The sequence below is a fragment of the Mobula birostris genome, chromosome 5 (assembly GCF_030028105.1).
Source record: "Mobula birostris isolate sMobBir1 chromosome 5, sMobBir1.hap1, whole genome shotgun sequence".
In the NCBI taxonomy this organism is placed as follows: Eukaryota; Metazoa; Chordata; class Chondrichthyes; order Myliobatiformes; family Myliobatidae; genus Mobula; species Mobula birostris.
The window spans coordinates 114163239-114184790 of NC_092374.1; the positions used below are offsets into that span (position 1 = coordinate 114163239).

The 21552-nt window shown below is 40.2% G+C and overlaps 1 protein-coding gene across 6 annotated transcripts in view; it reads left to right on the forward strand.

Moving 5' to 3' along the window:
• The window catches only part of thsd7ba (thrombospondin, type I, domain containing 7Ba), a 1047195-nt gene that overhangs the window by 415650 nt on the left and 609993 nt on the right, over positions 1 to 21552 (forward strand). For all 6 annotated transcript variants that reach the window (XM_072258592.1, XM_072258590.1, XM_072258595.1 and 3 more), the window contains one exon: positions 8703 to 8869. In XM_072258592.1, coding sequence (XP_072114693.1) covers positions 8703 to 8869 — 167 coding nt within the window. The remainder of the gene's footprint in view (positions 1 to 8702; positions 8870 to 21552) is intronic.

Here is a 21552-nt window from a genome sequence, read left to right on the forward strand (position 1 = left end):
GAGTATGCTTACATGGAGCACTGTTACAAGAAAGCAGCATCCATCATCAAAGACCCCCCCCACCCCCCACCATTCATGCCATGCTCTCTTATTGCTACTACCATTGGACAGGAGGTACAAAAGTCTTAGTCCCACACCACCGGATTAAGGGACAGTTATTATCTTACAACTATCAGACTCCTAAACCCACATGGATAATTTCACTTTTTTCAACTCTGAAGTGATGCCACGACTTATAGACTCACTTTCAAGGACTCTGTACAACTCATGTTCTCAGTGCTATTCTGTGCACATTTTGCCTTCTTTTGCATATTGGTTGTTCATCAGTCTTTGTTGATGTATAGTTTTTTCTCATAAATTCTAATGTATTTCTTTATTTTTCCTGTAAATATTTGGAAGAAAATATATCTCCAGGTAGCACATGGTAACATATAGAGAATGTACTTTGATAATAAATATTTTAAACTTTGAAATTCTTTAACAGCAAATTGGCAATGTCACCTGTCAGCTGGGTCAGCAGTGGTGGTCAGAAACAGCAAGTTACTGCACTATATACATTCAATGTACACAGAACTGTGTGACCAATTGAGTTGGCTTGTAATCTGACAGAAAAAGTAGTTTATGATATTCTATGCCTAAAGAATGCTGCTTTGATGAATGAACTCTCTTTGCCAGTTTATGTCTGTAGTAGGTTACAAATTCAGTAAAGTAAAAGGATGCAATGTGTTGGTTGTCTGCCATTTCTGACGATGACGCAGACTGTGCAGGAGTAGTTTTGAAGTTTAAAAGCCGTTGCACTGGGGCAGTTCCACTCTCTCAGCCTCAAAAATCTTGGTCCAGTCATACAAAAAATTGTCATGTCTGGAGACTGCCTCAGCTGCTGTGGATAGCCATGACACCTTCTGTGCCTTGTCATGCCCTTCGCTCTCTACGAAGTGCTGCAACACCTCCTTCTTGGCCATTGGATCTTGTAGTTGATCTCATCCGCCCGGTCCACCAGAACTGGCTTCACATGCTGGGGTAGGCATGTCCCTATCTCACTGGGGTTGGAGGTTCCCTCACCAGACTTAGCGTGCCTGTCGAAGCGGTGTACCGGAGTCAGGCCACTATCACATGCAAACTGTTATTTGGGGCCACAGGTGAGACCTGAGTGGCAGGTGGACACCAAAAGTGGACGAGCTGCCTCTGTGCAGAGCACAACAAACTCACCGTCAGAGGTGCTACCTCTCCCTGGTCACCCCATACACCCCTAAGGATGCAATAACAGGCAATCAATAAGGATAAGCAACAACATCTCCGCCTTAAATATACACAACACCGGTGCCTTCTGTGCCCACTTTGAACGTCAAGATATGGAGGAAGCATCATGAACTCCCGCAGCCCCCGGTGATCCTGTAATTTCTGTTTCTAAAGCTGATATGCGAACAGCTGCCAGGAGGGTTAAACATTGAAAATCATCTGGTCCAGATAGGTAACCTAGCTAAGTACTAAAGACTTGTGCTGATGAATTGGCTGGAGTGTTCACTGAGATCTTTAACCTCTCTCTTTGGCAGTCTGAGGTACCCACCTGCTTCAAGCAGAGTTCAATTATACCGATGCCGATGAAGAACATGGTGACCTGTCTCTATGACTATCGTCCAGTCACATTTACATCCACTGTGATCAAGTGCTTTGAGAGATTGGTGAAGAAGTAGATTAACTCCTACCTGAGAAGTGACTTAGATCCACTCCTATTTGCCTACCGGGCAAAAAATCCACAGCAGATGCCATCTAATTTGTTCTTCACTCAACCCTGGAACATCTAGGAAGCAAAATGGAAACATCCAGATGCTTTTGATCGACCAGAGCTCAGCATTCAATACCATCATTGCCTCAGAACTATTCAATAAGCTTCAAGTCCTTGCCCTCAATATCTCCTTGTGCGATTTCCTCACTTGCAGATCCCAGTTAGTTCAGATTGGTAACAAAATCTCCTTCATGGTCTGCATCAGCACATGTGCACCACAAGGCTGTGTGCTTAGTGTCCTGATGAAGGGTTCCGGCCTGAAACGTTGACTCATCGTTTCCACCGATGCTGCCCAACCTGCTGAGTTCCTCCAGCGTGTTGTGAGTGTTGCTTTGATCCCAGCATCTGCGGATTATTTTGTGTTTATGATTAGCCCCCTGCTCTACTCACTTTACATTTATGACTGTGTGGCTAAGCTCCAATGCCATATTCAAATTTGCTGATGATATCACTATCATAGGCCGACTCAAAGGTGGTCTGAAATCAGCATATAGGAAGGTGATTGAAAACCTGGCTGAGTGGTGCCACTCAACAGCCATTGCCACTCAATGTCAGCAAGACCAGAGATCTGATTGTTGACTTCAGGAGGAGGAAACCAGAGGTCTTTGAGCCAGTCCTTAGCCAAGGATCAGAGATGGAACAGGTCAGCAACTTTAAATTCCTCAGTGTTATCATTTCGGAGGACCTGTCCTGGGCCCAGCACATAAGTGCAATTACAAAGAAAGCACAGCAGCACCTCTACTTCCTTAAGGGTTTGCGAAGATCTGGCATGACATCTAGAACTTTGGCAAACTTTTATAGATGTGTGGTGGAGTATATTGACTGGCTGCATCACACCCTGGTAAGGAAACACCAATGTCCTTGAATTGAAAACTCTATAAAAAGTAGTCAATATGGCCTAGTCCATCTCGGGTGAATCCCTCCCAACCACTGAGCGCACTTATATGAAGTGTTATCACAGAGAAGCTGTAACCATTTTCAAGGATTCCCACCACCCAGGACATGCTCTCTTCTCACTGCTGCCATTATGAAGAAGGTACAGGAGCCTCAAGAAAGGGTAATAACTTCCTGAACTGCCAGGTTCAAGAAGTTATTACCCCTCAACCATCAGGCTCATGAATCAAAGTGAATAACTTCACTCAACTTCACTTGCCCCATCATTGCCCCATCACCCCACAGCCTATGGACTCGCTTTCAAATTCTCTTCACCTCATGTTCTCAATATTTATTATTTATTTATTTATTATTTCTTTCTTTTTGTATTTGCATAGTTTCTTGTTTTTTGCACACTGGTTGAACGACCAATATAGTGAAGTTTTTCATTGATTATATTATGGTTATTATTCTATTATGGATTTATTGAGTATGCACAATAGAAAACAATTCTTAGGGTTGTATAAGGGGAATTATTTGAAATTTATTAATACATTTACGTTGAACTTTGAAATTTTAATTTTGAACATTGAATTTTGCTTGAAAAATAGTTTCAAAATTAAATGCAACTTCATCTCCACATTTGCCAATGCACATTCAAAGATAGCTGAGTTTAGGTCATGGGGGTCTCAGCCAGTACCTTGTCATTTGAATTCAACAAGCTCAGAAAATATCATTTTTTGAAGTTGTTCAGACTTCGTACCAAGGTATTGGGTAAAGCAAACTATTTGCTTGAAGCTTAGATATTACTATCTGTGGGACCATTTGTCATATTTTGTCTCAGGATCTTTTATTACATTTATACATGGTGTTAGCGAGGCCTACTTGGAATACAATGCATAGTTTAGTTCCCTTTAGATAAAAAAGGATACAGACTAAAAGAGATTCATCAGGATAATTCCAGGAATAAAACAAATGTGCTGTCAGGAGAAGCTAAACAGCTTGGGTCTGAACTGCTCAGAGGTTTGAAAAATGAGTGGTGAACTTATTTGAACATATATGATCCAAAGGAGGCTTAAAATGGTGATTAAGGAGTTGCTTTCACTGGTGGGATAGTCTCAAACACGGGTGAATATTTACCAGAAAAGGGGATGGTCATTTAAAATAGAGGTGCGAAGAATGTCTTGTCTCAGAAGGTAGCTATAAATTTCAGCCATAGAGAGTAATGGAAACACAATCATTAAATGTATTCAAGGTGAAAGCAGGTGAATATTTGAAATTTCAAGAAATTGAGGGCCAGGGAACTGTTACAGAGTGGACCTGACGCCTGCATAGATCAGCCATGATTGTATTGAAGGAACCTGGTGGTTTACTCTAGCTCCCATTTGCTTGTGTTCTTTTGCGCAATGCTTCATGCGAAAAGCATATGATTTTATTTTATCAGGACTTCCACAGGGTATTAAATCCATGGTGCAGTTACAGTATAATGGCAATAAAACTGTCAGCATTCACCATCATTACTCTATAAAACTGACAGCAACTTCTGGAGTCTGCACGTGTATAATTAATGGTCAGAGTCCAAAATCTGTTTATACTGACACTATGTTCTTCCAACGAATCTGTTGCTGTGGTCCTTGCAGATGCAAATCTTTCTGAAATCATCGAATTACTGAGAACTTAAACATTTTAAATGCATTACTCTCGCAATAAAAGCCCACAAAAAGGTGAAGCTTGATTAAATAAAGTGTAAGTGAAATTTTCATAGACTGAATAAAGGAAAGAAAAACAATATTGTGTGCAAGTTTAGTTTTACCAGAGTAATTCCTTTAACGTTCCATGGCCATGCAATTCATGTTGAGTATGTGGTGAGCAGTGGGCCAATCCATCTTTCTTTTGACGGATGTCCACAGTGCGTATTGCACACAGTGTGGACTTCCAAACTCTGCACGCTTTGCTATTACAATGCACACGGCCGAAAATGGAATAGATCTTGGATCAGGTTGAATTTCCAAGAAGAGTAAATCTCAGAGGGGAATACCTCCACGTGAATGTTGTTGTTACTTGGTTTGCAAATACACTGAACACAAACTGACATTAAACCCCACATAATTATGATGACTGAAGGAATACATTGACAATTGCATGCACTGCAATCGTCACTCAACTTCTTACATCAGAAACTTGCCTCACCTTTCACATTACAAGAGGTTTTATTTGCAGCTCAGAAGACTAAATAATGCACTCTACTTACTTAGTAAATTTCCAGTTCCTTTACCTTACACACCCAAAGAATGTGTATCTTACACACCATCCTAGTGTATCACGAGTGCATTAAGCACAATGAATTTTCACAACTTGTCATTCTGTGTCAAGTAGCTAGTATCAATACACTTTTGTCTATGATATGGTTGCAAGCAAGCGAGGGAAGATTATTCATTTGGAATAGGAAACTGCCGTTGGTTTTGAACAACAACCATATGTAGAATTTAGCTGGCCCATTTGGGATATACTCTCCTCTCTATGAGCAGCAGTAACAGGATGACGTGTAGAATTGGCATGACAATGATGGGAAGTTGAATATTATTATCTGATAAAAAATGCCAGACTTGCACTTCAAGAAGCCACTGCCACTGCCCCAGTACAGGACATTGAAAAATCAAAACATACACAATTAACAGTCTGCTGAGGAAATGCACAATATTGTGCTGATGACAGAGAATGCATATGCATAGACTTTACATGGGGATATAACTGTTTAACCCAATCACATTTTCTCTAACTTATACAGTACTTATCCAAAGTAATCTAATCCTAGCAGTCTTCTGGAATACAATCTTTTGTATTCCAAATGATTACTTACAGTCCAATCCTCATCGGGTGTTTGCACTAGTGAGGAGTCCAGGATCAGAGGGCACAGCTTCAGAATACAAAGATGTTGCTTTAGAACAGAGATGAGGAGGAATTTCTTCAGTCAAGATGTAGTGTATCTGTGGAATTTATTGCCACAGACTGCTTGGAGACCAAGTCATTGGATATCATTGGAAGTTGATAGGCTCTTGATCAGTAAATGTGTCAAAGGTCACAAGGAGAAGGCAGGAGAATGGGATTGAGAGGTATAATAAATCAGCCATGATTGAATGGTGGAGCAGACTCGATAGGCCGAATGTCATAACTTTGATCCTATTATATCTTGTGGACTTTTGATCTTCTTGGAATTTAAAAGCAGTAAGATCCAGAGTGAAAATGAAAACATTCTGAGTTGTAAGGTGGAAAGGTGAGTGTGTACAATTGTTTCCACTGTGGTGCTCGGACATTGGGTGACTTTTGACTCTTTTGAATGCAATATGAAAGATTATCCACAAGACACTGCACCCTGATTGGGCCTGAGAATTGACAAAAAAATCTTCCATTAGGGAGAAGATAAGATCCAGATTTCACACCAGATTATCAGCAAGAATGAAGCTGGAGCTTTCATAATCTTAGACATTATACATAGGTTTCAGTATATTGGCTCTTACACTTTGCTCTGTCTGTTCATGAGCTTTTGACAATAGTCTGCTCCATGGTAGTCCTCAGCTGAATCTAAATAGCAGTTTAAAGCACTTCTAATACATGAGCTTGCTCTCCAAGCTGTACAACGATTTTAGCATTGAATGCTTTCCAATATGTGTAGGCATGGTGTAAATTAGTATATATGTGCAGGGGTCCTGAAATTGCTTGGGATCAATATGGATGAAACAGGGAAAAGAATGTGATTGGTGGTAAACAGTTAAATTCTTTCATCAGGTGTGTGCATATAAATTTTATGCCAGTCCTCGGCACAGTGTCATTTTTGAATAATTCAGTCTTCAATGGAATTTCTTGGCCTTTGTATTTTCATTCACAGGATAATGGAAAGCTGAAAGCTATTCCTTTTAAAAACTGTGAATGCTGGATCAATTCAGAACATTCAATTTTATAATAGATAAATGTTTTTTTGTGTAAGGTTTTCAAATAAAATGGAACAGAAGTGGATAAATAGAGAACTGATCATTGTTCTAGTTTAATAGTGGGAGATTTTCAAAATACTGAATAGCTTTCTCTGGTCTATTTGGTATTATTGAAAATATTAGCTGCTGCAGTAATGTTAATAACTATTTTTTGTGAAATGTCATGTCCATCTCTTGTCCGATGTTCATAATATACATATTTCAACGGTCAAAGTAAATTTATTCTCAAAGTACGTATATGACATCATATACAACCTTCAGATTCATTTTCTTGCATTTCATTCAGAGTGGTTAAAGTGTATTCCTCCCTCCACTTCATTACAATTATCAGCTGGTTTAAGACTGCATTCTTGCTTGTTAGAACATCGGCCCTCTTTAGCTTTATTGAGGCCCTCCTTTGGTCGGAGTTGACCCCGGATATTGTGTCCCAGCTCTCAGGGTTATTTATGCAAGCCAGGGCAGTATGATATGGAGAGCAAGCTGTTGTCTCTGCAGCAAGCTCTCCCTCTCCATGCAGTCAATGACTCAAAATGAACGACAGAGACTGATACAGCTTGGCACCAGCAGCATGCAGCAGTTACCAGTCAGCGTTGAATGTAGGTCTACCTTAGGGACTCCAGCTCCAGGTTTTTCCTCGGGAAAGCCTTCTCCATGGGTGGGTATAGCCACAAGGAAGCAGTAGTTTAAGATCAAATATTTCCTTCTAGATGAGCTGTCAACCTCAGGTTTTGAGTCCCATCTGCCCAAAGCGACTGGTTTTAAGGCATCAGTAACCTGCCCTTGCCCCTTTTCCTGTCAGTGGAAACAGTTCCATCAGGCTTATTAGCTAAGCCACACATGAAGGCCAGGAGCTGGACTTGGTTGTCAGAGGCTATTTGAGATGTGTGCTATTGAGAGCATTTATTAGCTAGTGGGAGCTTGTCCCCACTACACCCTTCAGGCTCCCTGGCTATGACAGCCTTAAAGAACCTTTATAAACCCTAAGCTTTATGAAGCCCTGAAAATTACATATCTTATTGTTATCTAGAAGGCTGAATATCTTGGAGCTTTGATTGTTTGGTTTCCTCAACTTGACTGATTGAGCACTATAAAAATATACAGTGTATAAAAACAGCACTGATCCAGTCTTTCAACAGCTCAATGTACCTAATGTACCTGGCTACGTACACCATTGCCTCATCATTGTAAAACCTTCCACTTTTTGAGCAAGTGAATCTAAAATTTGGTTGCAGACCTTCATAATTTAAAAAAAATACTGAGTTCTCGGTATCAACATAGTAATGTTTATAGATCAATTTTGATAATGAAAAGTATTTTTTTTTAATCTATAACTCCAATAATCTGGCATGTTCAGGTGTCAGGTTCATGAGTTTTCCGGACTTCAGGATGTTTTTCTCCAGCTGACTTTTAATTCACTCTAAATGAATTGCTCTGAATGGAGGATGGGGATTTGGGACCTGGGTCAGTTTAAAGAAATTGAATGGGAATGAATGATCCTTGGAGAAAATGTGTGAAGGAAGTGTATGAAACAAGGTCTTGTTGAACTGGAGGTGAATACAGGAACTGGAATATGGCTTCAGAAGGAGCATGAAATGTTTGAGGCTGGGAAGCTGGAAGGAGCATAGGAACTTGGTTCCCAGTGAATGAAAAGGAGGATGGATACAGGGGCCCCGTTGAGTTGAAAGGAAAAGTGGGAGTAGGCTTCCAAATGAGTTGGAATATAGCACAACACACACTACCTGGTGAACCAGATGCAGGCCCATCTGGATTTCAGAATGGTCAGATGATGGATTATTAGAATTCTACTATCCTAGAAATTGCTGAAGAAATCAGAAATTACAATTTCTTCACAAATATTGATTACAGGTGAAATATGCTTATTGTATGTATAACCTGAATACTTGTGAATTTAGTGTATAACAGAAAATACGAATGTTTTGGAATAAGCTATCAATGAACTTTTAGAAACGGGATATAACTTTCACAATTCCTTGATTTCTGACATATAGCGATTTAGAAATAGGAAAATCTTTGCCACTTTCATTTTATACCAGGTATGTTTGGAAAACAACAAATTGGAATGAGTGCCAGGTGACTCCTCTACTCAGTCAACAGGACCGACGTCGAAGCAATCAATCATCCCTGTGTGGAGGTGGCATACAGATGCGAGAAGCTTACTGTGCACAGAAAACAGAAGTTAACAACCAGGATTTAAAAGAAGGTATTTTTTAAAATCTGTTAACTTGCATAATAGTAAATGTACTGCACATATATAAACCCTTTTCTCTGATTTGGGAGGTGACAGCTATTATGTTTGACCGTATGGTTCTCTATTGGTTTTGCTTGATGAATCATCTGAGTCTTTCCTGCTCAACAGTTAAAACATCTTGGAATGACATTTTCAATTAATATTCAGATAATTTCATGTTTTACCAGCTATAATTCCTGAATTATATTTCTATCAGTACTTATTGATTCAATTTTTTGAATACATTTCACTAAACAAAATAAAGCACCATACATATAAATGAATAATTTAATAGGTTTTAAAAGAATGTTACTGAATAGAGAACCCTAACTCAGACTTTCAGACTGATGCACATTAAATGTCAAATGTGTGCTATATCATCTTTTGATCACTTGATTATTGAAATATATGGTTTCAGAATTTAATTATTTCACATCACAACAGTAAAAATTATATTTACAATCAATTTATAATTTCAGTTGCAGAACTTGTTAGGTGCTAAATTAACAAGTAAAGAAATGATTTATAATCTTTTATTATTTTTCACATTGATTCTGGGATGGGTTTCTTATGGAGGTAAAATATAGAATTATACTTGTGTCATCCTGAATTTGTCCATGTCATTATGTGGTGCATTGCTGCTGTGAGGTATTAGTGTCCCTTGTTCATCAGATCAATGGCTTTGTGATATTTGGCAGATCAGAAGCAACTCTAAAATTGGTAATTTGATAAGTGTGGTTTCTCATTGACAGTATTTAGTGAGGTATAGCGAGGTATAGTGAGAAGCTATATATTGCATACCATCTATTCAAATCATTTTATCATGTTGGTATGTCAAAGTTAAATTCAAATTTATTGTCATGTAGACAGGTACATGTATGCACAGGTGCAAAGGAAAACCTGCAACAATATCACAGGTGCATGACATTCAAAAGAAAAACATAAATTAAACATATTGTAAATTATACACAATTTTTCCTAGAAAGAACACAGTTAGAACAAAAAAAATCAAAAATGATATGCATGCAAAGTGGTTAAGGTAGCCTGAGTGTTGTTAAACTGTAGTGATTAATGTTTTGCCAATTAGTTCAAGAACTGAAAGAAAGAGAAGCAACTGTTCCTGAATCTGGTGGTATGGGACTTCGGGCTGATGGTAGCTATGAAAAGATGCATGGTCCAGATCATGGGGATCTTAAATAATGGATGTTACTGTCTTGAAGCAATATCTCCTGTAGACCCTACTAATGATTGGGAGTGACGTGCCTGTAATTTATTGGGCAGCGATCACAACTCCCTGCAGCTGCAGGTGTTCCTGCACATTCAATTTGCCAAAGCAGAGGGTGGAACAAAGGGAAAAAAATACCAAAATGCAGAATTAAGTGTTATAATTACAGAGATAGTGCAGGCAGACAATAAGATACAAGACGCTGAAGAGGTAAATGGTGAGGTCAATCATCTATTGTATCATAAAGGGGCAATAGTAGAATTTTCATTAACTAGAATGAGTACCTATCATTCTTTATCTCCATACTTCTTTTCTGTTTATTTTCATATATCTAGTTGCCTTTGCTTGATAATACTCAGGTGAAGGGTCTTGGCTAGAAATTACAAACAAGAGAAAATCAGCAGATGCTGGAAATCTAAGCAACACACACAAAGTGCCGGAGGAACTCAGCAGGCTAGGCAGCATCTATGGAAAAGAGTACAGTCGACGTTTCAGGCCGAGACCCTTCAGTAGGATTGGAGAAAAGAAGTTGAGGATTCAGAATTAGAAGGAGGCGGGAGGGGAGACAGAAACACAAGGTGATAGGTGAAACTGTGAGGCGAGGGAGGGGTGAAGTAAAGAGCTGGGAAGTTGATTGGAGAAAGAGATACAGGGCTGGAGAACAGAGGGCAGGCAAGGCAAAGAGATAAGGTGAGAGAGGGAAAAGGGGATGGGAAAGTGAAAGGGGGGAGCATTACGTAACTTCAAGAATTCGATGTTCATGCCATCAGGTTGGAGGCTACCCAGACGGAATATATGGTGTTGTTTCTTCAACCTGAGTCCGGCCTCATCATGACAGTAGAGAAAACTGTAGATAGAAAAACCAAAATGGGAATGGTAAGTGGAATTAAAATGAGTGGTTACTGGGAGATCCCACTTTTTCCGGCAGACAGTGCTCGGTGAAGTGGTCTCCCACTCTACATCAGGTCTCACTAATATACAGTAGGCCACACCGGGAGCACCAGACATAGTACATGACCCCAATAGGCTCACAGGCTTTACCTGGAAGAACTACTTGAGGCCCTGAATGGTACTGAGGGAGGAGGTGAAGGGACAAGTGTAGCAATTGTTCCACTTGCAAGGATAGGTGTCAGGAAAGAGATCAGTGGGGAAGACGAATAGACAAGGGAACTGTGTAGGAAGCGATCCCTGCAGAAAGCAGAAATTGTGGGGGGGGGGAGGAGGGAAAGATGTGCTTGGTGGTGGGATCCCATTGGAATGGTGGAAGGTAAAGAGAATTATATGTTGGATGCGGAGGCTGATGGGGTGGTAGGTGCGGACAAGAGGAACCTTATCCTTGGTATAGCGGTGGGAGGATGCGGTGAGAGCAGATGTGCATGAAATGGAAGAGATGTGGTTGAGGGCAGTGTTGATGGTGGAGGAAAGGAAGCCCCTTTCTCCACCATCAGTTATCAATTGTCCATTTCCCACCATAGATGCTGTTAGGGTCAGTGAGTTCCTCCAACACTTCGCGTGTTGCTCCAGATTCCAACACTTGCATTCTCCAGTTTCTCCACCTTGTTTGATTGTCTATTTTGACCTCTCACTCTTTATAGGCCCAGTATGGCACAGGGACACTCCACAATGCCAGAAATGGAGTTTGACTCACATCTTGCCGTCAGGCTGTGCTGAGTTTCCACATTCTCTTGTAATGTGTGGATTTCCTCCATGTACTTAGGCTTCCTCCCATTGTGGAAGTTGCAGTAAAGACAATGATAGCCTATGGCTGTTGTAGTCAAGTGAGACCTTTAAACTGAGACCACTGGAGACACCTCAGCTTACTAAGGACCAACAAGAGAAAATCTGCAGATGCTGGAAATCCAAGCAACACACACAAGGTGCTGGAGGAACTCAACAATCCAGCCAGCATCTATGGAAAAGAGTACAGTCAACATTTTGGATCGAGATCCTTCATCAGGACTGGAGGAAAAAAAAGATGAAGAGTCAGTGTAAGAAGGTGGTGGGGGGGAGCAATGGAGGAAGAACCACAAGGTGATAGGTGAAACCAGGCTGAATTAAGGAGCTGGAAAGTTGATTGGTGAAAGATGCACAGGGCTGGAGAAGGGGGAGTCCGATAGGATGGAACAGAAGGCTATGGAAGAAAGAAAAGAGGGAGGAGCACCAGAGAGACTGGATAGGCAGGTAAGGAGATAAGGTGAGAGAGGGTATTGAGAATAGTGAATTTGGGGCAGGGGGCATTACCGGATGTTTGAGAGGTTGATGTTCATGCCATCTGGTTGAAGGCTACTCAGATGGAATATAAGGTGTTGCTCAGTGATGTTGTGGGGATGGAACTGGACTCTCTCACGGTGGTGTCTGAAAAGTGGATGCTGTCTAAGTTGCATGCCATCTTGGTCAATGTCTCCCATCCACTACATAATGTACTGGGTAGGCGCAGGAGTACATTCAGCCAGAGTCTCATCCCTCCGAGATGCAGCATAGAGCGTCATAGGAAGTCATTCCTGCCTGTGACCATCAAACTTTACAACTCCTCCCTTGGAGGGTCAGACACCCTGAGCCGATAGGCTGGTCCTGGACTTACTTTATAATTTACTGGCATAATTTACATATTACTATTTAACTATTTATTACTATTTTCTATTACTATTCCATTACTATTTATTATTTCTATGACTGTTACTATTTACTAATAGTAATATTACTATCACTATTTCTGTACTCTTTATTATTTATTGTGCAACTGTAACGAAAACCAATTTCCCCCAGGATCAATAAAGTATGACTATGACTATGACTTCCAACCTGAGTGTGGCTTCATCATGACAGTAGAGGAGGCCATGGTGTGACATGTCAGAATGGGAATGGGAAGTGAAATTAAAATGGGTGGCTCTGAGAGAATCCACTTCACTTCACCTGCGAGTCTGTTGGTGTCATCTACTATATCTGGTGCTCCTGGTGTGGCCTCCTGTATATCGTTGGGACCCGACTGGGAGACCGCTTCGCCAGGAACCTATACTCCGTCCATCAGAAAAAGTAGGATCTCCCATCGGCTGCACATTTTAATTCCACTTCTCATTCGCATTTCAACAAGCCAATCAATGCAATCAATGGCAATGAGGTCACACGCAAATTGGAGGACATTGATTTCTCGAACTTCCTGTAATGCCCCCTCCCCATCATCATTCCCCTTTCCCATTTCCCTTTCTCAGTTTATCTCCTCACCTGGCCATCACATCCCACTGGTGCTCCCTCCCCTTTTCTTTCTTCCAGGGTCTTCTGCCCTCTCTATTAGATTCCTCCTTCTCCAGCCCTGTATCTCTTTCACCAGTCAACTTCCCAGCTCTTTACTCCACCCCTTGCCCACCTCCCGGTTTCACCTATCACCTACTAGCTTGTATTTCTTCTTCCCCTCCCCCACCTTCTAACTCTAACTCTGATTTCTCATACTTCTCATAGGTGCCCAAAACGCTGACTGTGCTGTTTTCCATAGATGCTGCCTGGCCTGCTGAGTTCCTCCAGCATTTTGTGTGTGTTACTACAGACCAGATAGGCTGGGGTGACTGTGGTATTGTGTTCTGAAGCTGCAGGAGCAAGGCCTCTGCAGTGAGACTTTTTCAGAAAGGTCTTTCTGAAACATAGCATCCTTTTACAGGATAGGTGGTGCCGGAGACAGATGAGATAACAAAAGTATGTGAAACATAGGCAACAACTAAGGATCTATTGTCTTTACCAACTTCAAAATATCATTGGCTGTCTGCTGTCATGTGACCGGCAACAATGAATATAGAATAGAGTCAGGTTTTATAATAATAATCAAACATTTATTAAACTCTGTTCAATATAAAAAAAATAAACAAACGGAAACCTTAACCGGAAGTAAACTGCTATGCGGCCAAAACCACCATTCAGTACTGGTTCTTAAAGCGATAAATGCGAAAACAGTTCTTAAAGTAGTAAATTCAAACGCAGTTCTTAGAATGGTAAATTTGGAAGTCCAAGAGACTTATACAGTCAATTAGGAGACACTTTCCTGAAGTAAAGAATTCCTCGAAGACACGACATCACTGCCAATCCCAGCCGGGCCATTTCTTGTCTGCAGGATTCACGACAAGGGAAATAAAACCATTTAAAGGCACTGACCTTTCCCTCTGGATACTAGATACTGCACAGCCTTTTCTGCTGCTTTTAGCAGAGGCTATCTCATGTAGATCACTCTTTCTTGAATGAATTCAATAATGGTCGATTCTCTCCAAAACTGCCGAACAACTCCTTTAGGCTCCCGGCTTCACTCTCCAATACTACTGAAAAGATACATCAACAAACCTGGCAGCAATTGGTTAAACTGCTGGCTCAACACTTCTTTACCTTTGAATAGAATGTAAAACTCCATTTTAAATCAAAACTGCATCATAAGGCAAACGCACAGCAGAGCAGAGTATCTAGTTGACGTTCTAACCGGAAGACCAACTGCGTCACCAGGGGTCTAAACTTATATACCTGGTGAGAACAGGTCATCACGTGACCTCACATCAGCAGGAAAATTACATCAGGTGACCTCTGCAAGACCATTACATCATCCTCATAAGACAGTCATAAGATATCCATGAAGTATGTAACACTGCTTAAAGTTTCAATTGACTTCACATACCTCTATTGCAAATGGTGATTGATCTTGAGAGTATGGAATTCAAACATATATGATTTACTGTAATCAATATCCATAACTGATAAGCTAATTCTGTATAAAAAAATGACAGTTTTCTATACAGACCTCAGAACCATGTGGGTGAGCGGGACCCATGCTGATCTCTTTGTGTATGTGTAACATAAAAAGGAATGCTTGAGTCATAAGAGTACGAGTGTTTTGGGCTCAATTATTTTAGTTATTTCATTTTATATCGGTGACAACATGTTACATCGATGCCACATCCAAAAGTTGTGTAATTTAGTTACTGCAAATTGGCCTTAAGGTGAAAGGCAAAAGTAATCGTAAGAGTGATTGGCATGTGTGAGTGAAAATGTTGCAGGGACACAAGGAAATAGGGAACGGCACTAATGAGTTTGCTCCCATGGAAGTCAGTATGGATCTCTCAGTTTGAAAAAATTACTACTTAGCTGTTTAAAACTGAACAATGAATTCATTTTTTCTTGTTGTTTCAAGGAATTGTATAGAATTCTGACATATATTTTCCAAGATATTTACCGCTCATCTGACTCTAGAAATTAATGATAAATAGTTAATCAGGAAAATAAGTAATTCCAAAATATCACAAATGGCTTGTTCATCTTGGCGTGGGTTGGAAGGGTGCATGGGAATTATTATCGTACAGCATTTCTCTTCAATTTACTTGAATAACTGAAGTCTTAAGAAGTTCTGCAAACTTCACATATTTGTTCCCTTACATCCTGATAACAAGAATGTCAAATTAAACATATTAGCAGCAATAGAAAGAATATAACAGAAGATAAACTATGTTAGACTTGCTTCAAATTGATATGATACTGTATCATTCAGAACAATATTTTATCATCTACCTACTCCTGTATTCAAGGAATTTGCAGAAAATAAGGCAAATCTCTCCAGTCCTAAATAATGTCCGAAGAACAATCCAAGACCATTATTTTGCTCCTCACTCTTGTAATTTTTTTTAAAATCCTTTTTATTATCAAGATAAATTGGAGAAAAATACGAACTTTTTTCCTTTTTATGAGATGATTTGCTGATCGTTGGTTATCCCAATGCTTCAATATACCATCAAAAATATTGCTTAATGTATTATGTATGACATATTGTAAAAAGGTAAGAACGTAAGTTAATGTTTTAATAATATAGTAATAAAATTGTTGACAACATATGTGTTTGAATAACATGAAGGATGCTAATATTATGGTTTCTGGTAAATTGATACTTCGATAGTTTAGTCAGCATAACATGCCCTGAATAGGTAGCACACAGATGACAAAACACTTCATTAGCCTTAAACGATTTGTTTAGAAGACCACCCTCTAACCACAAAATCTGAAACATGCATTTACAACCAACAGAAACCTTTATGGTCTTTCTGAATGAAATAACTTATTAGTGCCAAATTATGGGAGCATATCCTCCTAAAGTCAAGGCTCTACAAACATTTTAGTTTTAATCTTGAATCTGGCAAAAAAAATCATTGCTTCAATTTGATCGCAAAACATTGTACTGACTTACTATAACCTGCTAGTCTTAAATTTTCTAGGCATTGATCAGGTAGGAAATGGGCAGTGCATAAGTGCCTGAATCAAGTTATGAACCATTTCAGCAAGGCTTTCAAGATCAACCTTGCTTGCATGGAGGAAAAGCATTCTGCTATCTGTGGTAATATGCTGCTGAGCGCATGGAATGATTTGGTAGAATTTAATCACTTTTATCATGTTAAAGAGAAATCCACTTAGGCTCATTAATGTAATATGAAATGTGACAGTTCACAGACCAAGAAAAGTTGACAGACTCCCAGTTCAGAAGATTATTTTATGAATCAGTGGATACAAGCAACGAACCAGCAGTTCGAATAATTAGAACTATTCAACCGATTTTCAAAAGTTGGAAACATTGTAGCCCCGTTTCTTTTGGACAATCTTCATGAATTAGTGTTAGCTATTTAACAGTACAATTCTGACTTCAGGATATGGTTTATAAATGATCGCTGGTTTGTTGTATTTGCCCAATTTGGATGACTTGGATGAGGGAATTAAATGCAGCATCTCCAAGTTTACGGATGACACGAAGCTGGGTGGCAGTGTTAGCTGTGAGGAGGATGCTAAGAGGATGCAGGGTGACTTGGATAGGTTGGGTGAGTGGGCAAATTCATGGCAGATGCAATTTAATGTGGATAAATGTGAAGTTATCCACTTTGGTGGCAAAAATAGGAAAACAGATTATTATCTGAATGGTGGCCGATTAGGAAAAGGGGAGGTGCAACGAGACCTGGGTGTCATTATACACCAGTCATTGAAAGTGGGCATGCAGGTACAGCAGGCGGTGAAAAAGGCGAATGGTATGCTGGCATTTATAGCGAGAGGATTTGAGTACAGGAGCAGGGAGGTACTACTGCAGTTATACAAGGCCTTGGTGAGACCACATCTGGAGTATTGTGTGCAGTTTTGGTCCCCTAATCTGAGGAAAGACATCCTTGCCATAGAAGGAGTACAGAGAAGGTTCACCAGATTGATTCCTGGGATGGCAGGACTTTCATATGAAGAAAGACTGGATGAACTGGGCTTGTACTCGTTGGAATTTAGAAGATTGAGGGGGGATCTGATTGAAACGTATAAGATCCTAAAGGGATTGGACAGGCTAGATGCAGGAAGATTGTTCCCGATGTTGGGGAAGTCCAGAACGAGGGGTCACAGTTTGAGGATAGAGGGGAAGCCTTTTAGGACCGAGATTAGGAAAAACTTCTTCACACAACGAGTGGTGAATCTGTGGAATTCTCTGCCACAGGAAACAGTTGAGGCCAGTTGATTGGCTATATTTAAGAGGGAGTTAGATATGGCCCTTGTGGCTACGGGGGTCAGGGGGTATGGAGGGAAGGCTGGGGCGGTGTTCTGAGTTGGATGATCAGCCATGATCATAATAAATGGCGGTGCAGGCTCGAAGAGCCGATTGGCCTACTCCTGCACCTATTTTCTATGTTTCTATGTTTCTATGAAGCAATCGGGTCGGATCCTGCAGGACCTGCCCCATTGTCACTCCTCTGCTGACCTCCAAGCTACACATGTGTCCTATATTCATATTTTTCCCAATTCCATGTAAAGTAAAAGAGGCTATTCAGCCCATGAAGATGATGCCAGATTTCCATCAATTCTATTCCCCTAAAGCACATTGCAGCAATATTTTTTATCATTTAGCTTCTTGGTACTTCGTCAAATCTAAACATTCAAGGTTATGAGGCAACCCTCATCGGACAATTTAGTAACTGCCTCAAAGACGCCAGTCCATTGCTGAGGCATGTTTTTCCTCTTCACAAAACATGTTGTAAGTCTGTGGTAAATTTTCTTTTATCCAGGTGGTGATACCAAGCATTATGTATCTAAATGCTCTGTACCTTCAATCATAAAACAAAACAAACTAAAATAAAACAGGAATGCTGGTCAGGCAGTCTGTGGAAAGACCTGCACATTGGCCTTGCATCTACTTCTCAAATGCTACCTGATCTGCTGTGATTTTATATTATATTTCAGAATTATAGCAACTCCAGGTGTTTTCTTTTGGCTTCCTGTCATTTATGATTTCTTTTAGAATTGAAGCTAAGTATATAAGCAATTCATTTCTTTGTTCAGACTTAGCCTTTTTGAATAATGTTGCATGTGAAAAACCCTATGTGATTTAAGATTGTGTCATCTATCCAAAATTATTCTTTCTTTCAGCTGTCATTTGGAATTTAAGATCAATGTAGTTCACTAATGCTAAACAGCCAATTTAAGCACCTGGCGTGCCTGGTAAAAATTGTTTGGACTCACATTGAGGAATCATTTAAGAGCTGCAATTTATCATTTCTCAACATTATCTAAGAACCAGAATTATAGATATTAATAGGTGATTGCTACAAGGAAGCAGATTCACGAGTTTGAAGTCACTGATGGAAGTCACTGATAATAAGCACATTAACCATTTATTGACAGACAAACAGTAAAACATTTGACCAAGCATCGAAGCCACCCTAAGTTACAGGAACTGTGACACTAAACGTTCAGTAACACTTCGAACTCAACAGGTACCTCATTAAGTCTCCCCAAGTTACACAACTACAAAATGAAACATCCGACAAACAGATACTTAGCTAAGAGTGCACTGCAGCACACTTTCTCAATGGTTCCTCAACACTGGTTGCAACCTCAATGTTGAGATGAGCCCAGGAGACAAAAGAAAGCTGGCAAGTCTCTCGTGCGTGCTTTTCTTGTACCCCTGAGATGCCCAGAACCGGACACTGGTGCCGTGGTGAATGAAGTAACCGATGGGAAGAAGCTGCTGCATCCCTCAAACAGGTCAGTCAACAACTGTGGTGGTGGAAGCAGCTTTCGAATGGCAAGTAAACTAACCCTTCACATTACATTGAAAGCTATCTTTACTCCTGCTTGATATCCCACCTTCCAGTTTGCAAACTGCTCGTAGAGCTGGATTGCCCTGAATGTTAAAAGAAACTCAACAGGAAAAATGGTTCCTGGTAGGTTCTTCTGAGATTACATTGCTCCTAACTACCGTATATTTTGCTCTATATCATGAACTTCCTCCACTCCTTTCCTGACTCTTAAAGCTGCCAGACACCCACTCATCGCAATGATCATCTAGGCTCTAATATCTAGTCACATCCTTGCCCTGACACCATATCCCCTAGATGCTCATTCACACCCGTAATGGTCACTGCATTGAATCTCAACTCACTGTCCATGATCACCCAGAACAGAAGATAAGATCACTAAATCACTTAACACAACACCTCCTGAGATACTCATTCATACCCATGAATTCTCAACTCATTGCCCAGGATACCCAGAATTGAAGCCAAAATCACCAGCTCACTCAACACAACTCCTCATGTTCTGGTTGGTGTGGTTGGTGTACAATCATAACCTCTGACTTATCTATTTTTGAGACCTTCCATGGGTTCTAATGTGCAGCAGCTTTCTCCATCCCTATCTGCTGCTGACACCACTTACGTTGGTGGTAAAGTTCGTAGGTCATAGTGACACCACTTACCTTGGTGGTGAAATTCATAGGTCATGGTAACACCACTTATCTTGGTGGTGAAACCCATAGGTCACGACTGGTCCTTGGAACATTGGCAATCCCTGATAATCATAGCAGACCTGAATATGTATAACATCTTGCAATTGGTATTGTTTTAATGTTGTCATGAGTACCAAAGTACAGTGAAAAGCTTATCTTGAATACTCCTCATAGAAAAGAAATTATTACAGTCATATTGAGTAGACTAAAGGAAAATAATAGCAGTGCAAAGTAAAATTTAACAGCCACAGTGAAATGGCAGACAGTAAGGTGCAAGATCATAATGAGATAGATTCTGAGGTCAAGAATCACATCTTATTGTGCTAGTAAACCATTAAATGATCTTATAATAGCAGGGTAGAAGTTGTCCTTGAGCCTTGTGATAGGTGCTTTCAGCACTTCTACCTGATGGGAGAAGGGTGAAGAGAAAATCTCTGGGATAGGTGTGAGACTTTGATTATGCCAGCTGCTTTATTGAGGTAGTAAGTAGTATATACAGAGACTATAGAGGGGAGGTTGGTTTCCATGATATGCTGAGATACGTCGAGAATTCTCTGCGGTTTCTTGTGGTCATTTACAGAGCTTTCTTGGCAGTTATATCTGCATGGGACACCATCTGGGCTAGATCCTTTCTGAGTGTTTATTCTCCAGAAGAATGATCTTATGTCTCCAATAGTGATCTTGGGTTCAGGTGCAAAAGAGGCCATCACTGTTGAAGATAACACCCATTTCCTTCTGTTGGAAAGGGGCATAGAATATGTTAAATTCATTGGGATGTTGTTGACAATGCTGCCCAACTTCATTTTGAGGCATTTCCGCTTCTGGTAGATCGTTTCTGGTAAGATGGTGATACACTCAGACAAAACAGCTTCTCCAGGTATTGGAGGTCTACCCCATCAGTGAGCTGCTCATTGGCGGAGGAGTTGGACTTGGTGTGGACCATGTAGGGCATCAGAGTCAGTGCACAGTCTACCTGTGAATGATTGTCTTGGACATTTTTCTTTGCAATTGCAAGAGCTTGTTGGACATTGGTAATGTAAAATACTGCAAGTTCGGTTCACTGGTTTATTGACAAGACAGATGGCAGAGGAGCTGCATTTGCCTCATTTGTAGCAAGGACCAGGCTCATGCTGCATTTTATGGTTTGTAACTCCAAAACATCAAATTAATTCAAAGGATAAGGATAACAAAGGAGTCTGAAATGTGAGTCTAACTTTGTGTTTACCTTAAGCGAGGGACACGTGTATCACGGGCAGCATCATGATGTATGCAATTTATGTATTTTTACATATAACCAGTAGTGAATTACTTGAACAAACAACAATGCTTAATCAAACAATATATACTGAAATAATAAATACACAACATATACTCCTCCCTGTTTAGCTATAAATTCTAACTCAATATAGAATGCATCTCAAATATATACACATTATACTATATCCAATTCAACTAATATACAGACATTAATAGCATAGTAAATTTGAAATTGTCCCATTCAGACCTAAAGAATTAATCACTGTGGAGGTTTTCTTGCATTTGTGGAATAACACCTTTCCTGACAAAGGGCATTACTCTGCTTGGCAGAGCAATTGTCGGGTTCTGGAGCCTCCTCTGTGATAGCTGTAGGAGTTGACTCTGAAACAGGAGGAAGTAGTTCTGACAGCT